This window comes from Tiliqua scincoides, chromosome 1, assembly GCF_035046505.1.
Source record: "Tiliqua scincoides isolate rTilSci1 chromosome 1, rTilSci1.hap2, whole genome shotgun sequence".
Taxonomy (NCBI): domain Eukaryota; kingdom Metazoa; phylum Chordata; class Lepidosauria; order Squamata; family Scincidae; genus Tiliqua; species Tiliqua scincoides.
The window spans coordinates 254122149-254132909 of record NC_089821.1 but is presented as its reverse complement, the minus strand read 5'-3'; the positions used below and the strand labels follow the sequence as shown (position 1 = coordinate 254132909).

Genomic DNA, 10761 nt, shown 5'->3' with positions numbered 1-10761 from the left:
CTCAGGGGGCTGCAGGGGCTTGGGAGCACTTACCCAAGCCTCCTGCAGCCTCCCCAGGGTGCGGGAAGCCCGGTGTGAACCTTTGTTAGAGCTCCCTGCAGCAGTGAATGTAAAAGCGGAGCGATCGCGCCCTGCTTCCACTAAAGTGGAAGTGGAGCGCGATCACTGCTTTTACATTCACTGCTGCAGGGAGTTCTAACAAAGGTTTGCATCAGGCTCCCCGCACCCTGGGGAGGCTGCAGGAGGCTTGGGTAAGTCCTCCCAAGCCCCTGCAGCTCCTTGAGCGGCGCGATCCTGGGGATCGCGCTGCTGCCTCCTCCCTGCCTCCAGGCTGCCCCCACCCCTTAAGGGGTTAGAGGCCAGGGCCCACAGGCTGGGGCGTCATGACGCCCCAGTTTGAAAAGCCCTGAGGTAGAGTTTCTTTGAATGAAAGAGCACCAGAGGATCATGGTGTTTTTACAGTTTTTGCTTTCCTTACTAATATACAAGTAGAGCAGAGTGAAGGGTTCTCTAAGGAGACCAAACAGGCTGCAATAGATCTGCAGGGAGCTATCTTTGTCATCCCTTCAAGGCCGCACCACCAGGTTCTGTTAACTCCATATTGAATCTCTCTTACCCCACACATATTCATCCAAGGGCCCAATCCTATCCAACTTTCCAGTACTGGTGTAGCTACAATGCAGCCCCAAGGTAAGGGAACAAATGTGCCCATACCTTGAGGAGGCCTCTGTGACTGCCTCCCTACCACAGGATGCAATGCATGCCCCATTGGCACAGCTGCACCGGCACTGGAAAACTGGATAGAATTGGGCCCCAAATCTCCTAACTGCTTTTTTCTCTGCTCTCTCACTGTCTTGTCCCCTCAATTGCACAGGGGTTTCTTTTCCCCAGCTCTGATAAATATGTCATTGAAAAACATAGAACATGACCATTTATGTAAACATGTATTTGCCACTTTTCTATCCTTAAAGGGATAAATAATTAAGGCAGCTGACACAATAAATACAGTCAAACAGTTTTAAATCAAGTAACCTTGCACAATATACAATTCTCATTAACTATAAACAGAGCGGTTATCAAAGCAAGACAAAACATAAAACTACAGAAATGATTGCTGTATTAACAAAAGTCCCTTTAAGGGCAGGGGAAAGCAGTGATGCGATCCCCAGGATTGTGCCGCTGGGGAGGAAGGGGGGCTATTTTTAAACCTATCTTATGTGGTGCCAGGTTCCGGGGTGGGGTGGGGAACCTGGTGGAGTGCTCCGCAGGAGCGTAGCTTGTAAAAAGTGACAGTTGCGATTGCAACCCAATTCTGGTTTCATCATGATCGCAACTGTCACTTTTTACAAGCTGCAGGGAGCCCTGCAGAGTGCTCTGTGGGGTTCCCCACAGCCCCTAGTAGTCATGTAAGTTAAGTTTAAAAATAGCCCCCCTTCCCTTGCAAGTGGCATGATCCTGGGGATCGCGTCACTACCTTCCCCCCTCCGTTGCAAAGACTTTTCTTGGGAGATTTATTCCTGAGAAGTTTGAGTACCAGTTCCTTAAGTTAATCAATATTTTAAAAAGCGGGTAGCAGTGGAGTAAACTGGACCTCCCAGGGAGGGAATTCCACAGCCTGAGTGCTGCTACTGAAAGCTACTGCCATGTCAATATTATCACACGATTGTCCTGTGTCCCCACTAATCCGGTTTCTGTACATAGTGAGACATGAAGAAGGGCATCAGATAATGAATACAGTACGCCAGCAAGCTTCTTTGGTAGAATATAAGCCTTCAGGTGTCTTGGTCCCCAACCATGTAGGGCTTTATAGGGAATGAATGACTGAATTGAGCTTAGAAGCAAATTGGCTACTAGCACTGATACAGTATGTTCTGACTGAGGCACCCCAGAGAGAACCCTGTGTGCAGCATTCTGAACCAGTTAAAGCTTCCAGACCATCTTCAAGAGCAGCCTTATGCAGATTGTTACTGTAGTACAGATGCAATGTGACCAAGGTGTGAATTACAGTGGCCAGTTCTGCATTCATCAGAAAAGATCACAGCTGTACATCAGCCAAAGATAGGGACAGAGAGTAAGAGGAAATGCAGAGGGAAGGTGAGTGCTGAGCTAGAACATTGGAGAGTTGGAGGAGTAGAGGCTGGCATTTCATCTGATAAGGGAGGCAGCATTTGGTCCAAGACTTCCAGGCCTCAGGAGGTCTTGGGCTGGCCCTGCATATGGTCAAAAATGAACAAACATGTCAAGCAAATTAGGGAAAATACTCTAATACTTGGGGTTCAAACTGCAGCAAGCTCAGAGACTGAAATTAGGCCTGGCCTATACCTACAGTAGAATAATACTTAAGAAATAAGTATTCCTGCAAGAAATAGACGACGCACGCAAAACAGCTGTCATCGACATGGAGCTGAGCAGACTGCAGATGGACATCGTCGCCCTTCAAGAGACTAGGCTGCCAGATTCCGGATCTGTCAAGGAGAGAAATTTCTAATTTTTATGGCAGGGAAAACCACCAAACGAAACCAGGGAACATGGTGTTGGCTTTGCGGTCAGAAATACCCTGCTGAAATCCATCATCCCACCTACTGTGGGAAGTGAAAGAATTTTGAGCCTTCAGCTCCAGTCATCAGCAGGACCTGTCACTCTCATCAGTGCTTATGCACCGACTCTGTTGTCTCCAGCAGAAGCCAAAGACAAATTCTATGATGACCTGGCCACCGCTATCAAGAAGATCCCCGTAAAAGAGCCATTGTTCATCCTCGGCGATTTCAATGCTAGAGTTGGTGCTGATAACAGTTCGTGGCCCACTTGCTTAGGTCAGTTCGGCACTGGGAAGATGAACGAAAATGGCCAACGCCTGCTAGAGTTTTGCTGTCTTCACGGTCTCTGTGTCAGCAACACGTTCTTCAACACGAAGCCCCAACATAGAGTCTCCTGGAGACACCCAAGATCAAAGCACTGGCACCAGCTCGACCTGATTCTCACCAGACGCTCCAGCCTTCCCAGCATCAAGATCACACGCAGCTATCAGAGTGCTGCTTGCGACACCAACCATTCCCTGGTGTGCAGCAGAGTGAAACTGCAAACAAAGCGACTGTACCACACAAAAAAGGAAGGAAGGCCTCGCATTGATACCAGCAAGACCCGGGATCAGAGAAAAGTGGAGGAATTTGCACGAGCGCTTGAGGAATCTCTTCCAGGCCCAGTCGATGCAAACGCATCCAACAGATGGGAACATTTCAAGAATGCCATTTACAACAACGCCTTGTCCATATTTGGCAAGAAGACCAACAAGACGGCAGACTGGTTTGAAGCCCACTCTGAGGAGTTGACACCAGTCATTGAGGAAAAGAGGAGAGCTCAAGCAGCATACAAGGCCTGTCCCAGTGAGCACAACCTGCAGGTCCTCTGAGCTGCTCGCAGCAAAGTCCAGCAGACTGCCAGGAGATGTGCTAACGACTACTGGCTCCAGCTCTGTTCCGAGATACAGATAGCAGCTGACACAGGCAACATCAAGGGGATGTATGATGGTATCAAGCAGGCCCTAGATCCAACACAGAAGAAAATTGCCCCTCTGAAGTCTGCCACAGGCGAGGTCATCCAGGATCGGACGCAGCAGATGGAACGCTGGGTGCAGCACTACTCTGAGCTATATTCCAGAGAAAATGTAGTCACTGAAGAAGCACTGAACAACATTGAGTGCCTGCCTGTGCTGGAGGAGCTTGACAGTGAACCAACCCTAGAAGAATTTGACGTGGCCCTGGACTCCCTTGCCTTTGGCAAGGCATCTGGAAAAGAAAGCATCCCTGCGGAAGTCCTAAAGTGCTGCAAAGAGATCATTGTCACTGAACTGCATGAAATCCTCTGTCTCTGCTGGAGAGAAGGTGGAGTACCTCAAGACATGAGGGATGCAAACATCATCATGCTGTACAAGAACAAAGGCGACAGGGGTGACTGCAATAACTACCGTGGCATCTCTCTCCTTAGCGTTGTAGGAAAGTTTTTTGCCCGAGTTGCACTAAAGAGGCTCCAGGTACTTGCAGAGAGCGTTTATTCAGAATCACAGTGCGGATTCCGAGCCAACAGGTCCACCACTGATATGGTATGTCCACCCAGGCTCCTCAGCATCATCAGCATCCTTCCACAAGGACATGAAGGGCGCTGTTGTCTTCGATGGCTCCACATCAGACCCCTTTGACATCCGAAGCGGCGTGAAGCAGGGCTGTGTTCTTGCACCAACCTTGTTTGGGATTTTCTTCGCTATCCTGCTGAAGCATGCCTTTGGAACTGCAACAGAAGGCATCTATCTCCGGACCAGATCAGACGGAAAGCTCTTCAACCTCTCCAGACTGAGAGCAAAGTCCAAAGTCCAGCTGAAATGTCTGCGTGACTTCCTCTTTGCCGATGATGCAGCTGTCACTACCCACTCTGCCAAAGATCTCCAGCAGCTCATGGATCGTTTTAGCAAGGCCTGCCAAGATTTTGGACTGACGATCAGCCTGAAGAAAACACAGGTCATGGTTCAGGATGTGGACTCACCTCCCTGCATTACAATCTCTGCGCACGAACTGGAGGTTGTCCATGACTTTGTGTACCTTGGCTCAACGATCTCTGACACTCTTTCTCTCGATACCGAACTAAACAAACGCATCGGTAAAGCAGCTACCACGTTTTCCAGACTCACAAAGAGAGTCTGGTCCAACAAGAAGCTGACGGAACCTACCAAGATCCAGGTCTACAGAGCTTGCGTCCTGAGTACACTTCTGTACTGCAGCGAGTCATGGACTCTTCGCTCACAACAGGAGAGGAAACTGAACGCTTTCCACATGCGCTGCCTCCGACGCATTCTCGGCATCACCTGGCAGGACAAAGTTCCAAACAACAGTCCTGGAACGTGCTGGAATCCCTAGCATGTATGCACTGCTGAAACAGAGACGCCTGCGTTGGCTCGGTCATGTCGTGAGAATGGATGATGGCCGGATCCCAAAGGATCTCCTCTATGGAGAACTCGTGCAAGGAAAGCGCCCTACAGGTAGACCACAGCTGCGATACAAGGACATCTGCAAGAGGGATCTGAAGGCCTTAGGAGTGGACCTCAACAAGTGGGAAACCTTGGCCTCTGAGCGGCCCGCTTGGAAGCAGGCTGTGCAGCATGGCCTTTCCCAGTTTGAAGAGACACTTGGCCAACAGTCTGAGGCAAAGAGGCAAAGAAGGAAGGCCCATAGCCAGGGAGACAGACCAGGGTCAGACTGCACTTGCTCCCGTTGTGGAAGGGATTGTCACTCCCGAATTGGCCTTTTCAGCCACACTAGACAATGTTCCAAAACCACCTTTCAGAGCGCGATATCATAGTCTCTTGAGACTGAAGGTTGCCAACAAGCCAGGGCTTTCTGAGCCTGCAAAGTGGTTCATAAGTATTCAAGTCATCCTCATAGTTCTGTAAGACAAGGATTATCATCCACATATTGCATTTGGGGAGCTGAAGCTGAGAGGGAGTGGTTTGCCTAAGGCCACCTAGTGAGTTGGTAGTCAAGGTGAAATGTCAGCCAAGGAAGTCCTGATTTATAGCTCTGTTGCCTACTTTGACTGAAGCTATTCCTGCGTTGTTGTTTTTCTTTCAAAAATAATATAATGGAAGTCATCTTAAAATCTCCAGGATTGCTTTCAGTAACAAATTTCATTTGGAGGAGAATGCTTATCCTGGAGACTTCTAGCCAGGAGCAGGGAGACAGAGCTGTCCCTAGAAGGGTGAGGGCAGGGTGCAGGTCTGGGGCAACTCAACCAGTGCGGGGTTCCATATTATGACCATATATTGGTCATGAATTTGTGGGTCCCAAGGTGGTCGCCCCAGTTGCCCTACGTGATCCTATTTGGAGGGAGACTATCCAATTTGCAGCTCAAGCTCTTATCCATTTCACTACACTAGCTCCTACACCAGAAATAGGAAATAGAATAAACTATATTATGTGCATTGTAAGTGACAGATATATTTGTTGAATGCTTTCTTTAAAAAAAATAATAACCTTATAAGTAAAAACTGAACACATCAGGGGTGTCAGGTCCCAGTCCAGCCTGTTCCCTGCTATGCTTGTTTTCTATTTGTGGAAAGTTTTTTCCTGCTTGGGCGGGGGGTGGGGGGCGTGTTTCAAAAATATTATCTCTCATCTGCAGCAGCCCCCAGTTTGTTCTACAACTTCAAGGCTGCAATCCTATATGCACTTACCTGGGAGTAAGTTGGCCTCAATAGGGCTTACTTCTAAATAGACACGCATAGGATTGTGGCTCATGACTCTGAGCTTTGCCTGGTGCCAGCTTTTAGGTCTTTGTGGCACCAGGTGACGAACAATTTTTTCCCCCACTTCACCTAGTGTTCCATTCAGTGCAGCTACGATCTGTGTACAGAGGGTTCCCATTATAAGACTCCCATATTTCCCCACATTTAAGTCCTCGAGTTTTCAAGGAACTAGTCATACAAATTCCCCAGTCTTGCATCCGTTACCACTGTAGCCCTGCCTGTATCTCCTTTCTCCTCTGAATCGTCTCCTCTGACGATTTCTCCAGAATCCTCTGCACTGACTTGCAGTGAATTTCTGGAGATTTATGTGCAGTTATCCAATCCTAATAGACACACCAGAAACTGAAGCTAGGACTGACTTCATACAAAACAGGTGCTCTGCCACTCAACCACAGCCCCTCCCCAAGCAAGGTTTTATTGTTTGTATTATTTCATCTTGCATGCTGTCTTGCAACTCTTGAGCTGATCATCAGCTTAGAAATCTTCCATAAATTCTGCGGCAGCCGCATGGACCAGACCATGGACCACGGATGCTGACACCGTCTCAGATGCACCACTGCTGCCTTGCAATTTTTTAAAAGCTCCTTATTGTGTTCTATTTTGTGGTTCTCGTGAACCTGAAGTGCAGGGCCTCTGGGTTTACTTGAAGGGAAATTCATTTGCGCAGTCCATGCCATTAAAATCAGAAGTCCCTCATTTCCAGGTTTGTAAAAACTGCACAATGGAAGAAGAGGAGGAAGCGGATCAATGAGGCTCATGACTGTTGCAGGTGGGAGGGAGGTGGCTCAGGTGAAGGGCATCTGAATCTGCTACCTCCTATCTGCTGCTGACACAATTCACATCAGGTCGCTTCACATGGCTGGCTGTGGACCAGACCCTAAATTCCACGCTTTGGGTCGGGATGGAGTAAAGCAGGAGTATCAAACATAAGGCCCACAGGCTGAATGAGGCCCTCTGAAGCAATTCATCTGACCTGTTATACAGTTGTATGTCGCTTAACATCCTTCCACTTGTTGGACAGCATGTACAAGGGTGGTCAAAGCACAACAAAGAGGCTCTTAATGAGGCAATCAGGTCTATTATAGCCTGCAGCAGAGTGTCTGTTTACACAGAAAAGAAGCTCTTAATGCCAAGAAGAGGCAATCTATCTCCAGTAGCCTGTGCAGCCAGTGAGTGTCTGGCAGTGAGTGTCTGTTTACACAAGAGCACGATCCTATGCTTGTCTACCCAGAAGTATGTCTCATGGTCTTCAATGGGACTTACTCTCAGGAAATGCAGCCAAAGGCACTAGATTGGGCTGAATGTTCACTTTATGACCTAATTGGAGAAAGTATCCCTGTCGTTAAGTGATGCACGCTTATAATTGGACTCTCCCAGTGTGATAACTGGATGGTGAGGGAGGGAAAGGGGAGATAAATGGAGACTTAGAGATGGCAGAGAAATTAAATGAGTTTTTTGCATCTGTCTTCACGGCAGAAGACCTCGGGCAGATACCGCTGCCCGAACGGCCCCTCCTAACCGAGGAGTTAAGTCAGATAGAGGTTAAAAGAGAAGATGTTTCAGACCTCATTGATAAACTAAAGATCAATAAGTCACTGGGTTCTGATGGCATCCACCCAAGAGTTATTAAGGAATTGAAGAATGAGGTTGCAGATCTCTTGACTAAGGTATGCAACTTGTCCCTCAAAACGGCCACAGTGCCAGAAGATTGGAGGATAGCAAATGTCACACCTATCTTTAAAAAGAGAAAGAGGGGGGACCCGGGAAACTATAGGCCGGTCAGTCTAACATCCATACCGGGTAAGATGGTGGAATGCCTCATCAAAGATAGGATCTCAAAACACATAAACGAACAGGCCTTGCTGAGGGAGAATCAGCATGGCTTCTGTAAGGGTAAGTCTTGCCTCACAAACCTTATAGAATACTTTGAAAAGGTCAACAGGCATGTGGATGTGGGAGAAGCCGTGGACATTATCTATCTCGACTTTCAGAAGGCGTTCAACACGGTCCCTCACCAAAGGCTATTGAAAAAAATTCCACAGTCAGGGAATTAGAGGACAGGTCCTCTCATGGATTGAGAACTGGTTGGAGGCCAGGAAGCAGAGAGTGGGTGTCAATGGGCAATTTTCACAATGGAGAGAGGTGAAAAGCGGTGTGCCCCAAGGATCTGTCCTGGGACCGGTGCTTTTCAACCTCTTCATAAATGACCTGGAGACAGGGTTGAGCAGTGAGGTGGCAAAGTTTGCAGACGACACCAAACTTTTCCTAGTGGTGAAGACCAGAAGTGATTGTGAGGAGCTCCAGAAAGATCTCTCCAGACTGGCAGAATGGGCAGCAAAATGGCAGATGCGCTTTAATGTCAGTAAGTGTAAAGTCATGCACATTGGGGCAAAAAATCAAAACTTTAAATATAGGCTGATGGGTTCTGAGCTGTCTGTGACAGATCAGGAGAGAGATATTGGGGTGGTGGTGGACAGGTCGATGAAAGTGTCGACCCAATGTGCGGCGGCAGTGAAGAAGGCCAATTCTATGCTTGGGATCATTAGGAAGGGTATTGAGAACAAAACGGCTAATATTATAATGCTGTTGTACAAATCTATGGTAAGGCCACACCTGGAGTATTGTGTCCAGTTCTGGTCGCCACATCTCAAAAAAGACATAGTGGAAATGGAAAAGGTGCAAAAGAGAGCAACTAAGATGATTATGGGGCTGGGGCACTTTCCTTATGAGGAAAGGCTACGGCGTTTGGGCCTCTTCAGCCTAGAAATGAGACGCCTGAGGGGGGACATGATTGAGACATACAAAATTATGCAGGGGATGGACAGAGTGGATAGGGAGATGCTCTTTACAGTCTCACATAATACCAGAACCAGGGGACATCCACTAAAATTGAGTGTTGGGCGGGTTAGGACAGACAAAAGAAAATATTTCTTTACTCAGCTTGTGGTCGGTCTGTGGAACTCCTTGCCACATGATGTGGTGCTGGCGTCTAGCCTAGACGCCTTTAAAAGGGGACTGGACATGTTTCTGGAGGAAAAATCCATTACAGGGTACAAGCCATGATGTGTATGCGCAACCTCCTGATTTTAGAAATGGGTTATGTCAGAATGCCAGATGCAAGGGAGGGCACCAGGATGAGGTCTCTTGTTATCTGGTGTGCTCCCTGGGGCTTTTGGTGAGCCGCTGTGAGATACAGGAAGCTGGACTAGATGGGACTATGGCCTGATCCAGTGGGGCTGTTCTTATGTTCTTATAACTGGGCTCTCTAATATTGGAAATATGAACAAGATTGGCACATTTTCTCTTCTGTCATGTGCAGCTAATCAGTTTCTATGTGAAAACATAGGGCTTATTTCTGGCTGTCGTTTGCTGAATGATGTCACTTGTGTCCACTTCTGCTGAATGATGTCACTTCCTGCTGAATGATGTCACCTATGTCCATTTCTGCTGAATGATGTCACTTGTGTCCTTATGTCCGCTTTCTGCTGAATGGTGGTCACTCCAGCCTCAGCAAGCCCCATGGATGCTCACTTGGGCCCTCTGTGTGGAAGGAGCCTGACACCCCTGCCCTGCTGAATGCAGTGGAGCTTGATTCTCACTAGACATGCACTGTGTGTACAAGCAACTGCATGTACTTCAGGAAGGAGCCATTACCTCAGCCTCATCTAGACCTGAAAGGGAGGGGCGTGGCCGTTCGGCAGACGTCACCTGCGAGGCTCCTCCCCCTGTCCGCCCCCTTCCCTCCTCTAGCGAAGGGGCGGCGAGCATGGGTATTTTGTCCCTCTCGGTGTCCCGTCTTCCAGGTGCCCGCGCGTTGCTATGGCACTTGAGGCCCCGGAGAGCGGCGGCGCGGTGAGCGAGGAAGAGCGGGGGAGGCTGCGGCCTTCCTCGGCCTCCTGACGGGAGGGCCGCCGGAGAGGCTGCTCGGCTTACTCCGCCGCGCTGCGCCCTGGCAGGCTTGCCCTCGCCGCGTCCCGGGCCTGTGGCGACGGGTTGCGAGGCCCCGCTGGACCCTCCCTTCGCTCCCCCGGCCCCGCCGCCGCCTCCTGGCTCCCTGCTCTCCGGGGCGGCGGCGGCGGGAGGCGGCGGCAGCAGGCGGTGCTCGGAGCAGGAGTCCTTGCTGGGGAAGATGGCGGGCAACGGCGCGGGCTTTGCCGCTGCGGGGAGCGGGGAGATCATCCAGCTGAACGTCGGCGGCACCAGGTGAGCGGCGGGGGATGGAGGGCGGCGACCGCCTGGGTGGGGAGAGCGGGCTGCCCTTCGGGGGAATGGCAGGAGGGGGCCTGCCACACTTACCTGGGAGCAAGCTGCACTGGCTGTAATGGGGCTTATTTCTGAGTAGACACGCGTGGGATTGGGCTCTGAGTTCAGAGAGAAGATATCCAAGCAGAGCTTGAGGAAAGGAATGAGGTGTAAGCCCTGATCTTCCCCCAATTCAGCATAATGGGAGTGGACTTGGCAATGATGTC

At 49.6% G+C, this 10761-nt stretch overlaps 1 protein-coding gene across 1 annotated transcript in view; it reads left to right on the top strand.

The window, feature by feature from the left end:
- Positions 1–10076: 10076 nt before the first annotated feature.
- The window catches only part of KCTD3 (potassium channel tetramerization domain containing 3), a 48452-nt gene continuing 47767 nt past the window's right edge, over positions 10077–10761 (top strand). The window contains exon 1 of the mRNA XM_066611709.1: positions 10077–10495. Coding sequence (XP_066467806.1) covers positions 10422–10495 — 74 coding nt within the window. The 5' untranslated portion in view covers positions 10077–10421. The remainder of the gene's footprint in view (positions 10496–10761) is intronic.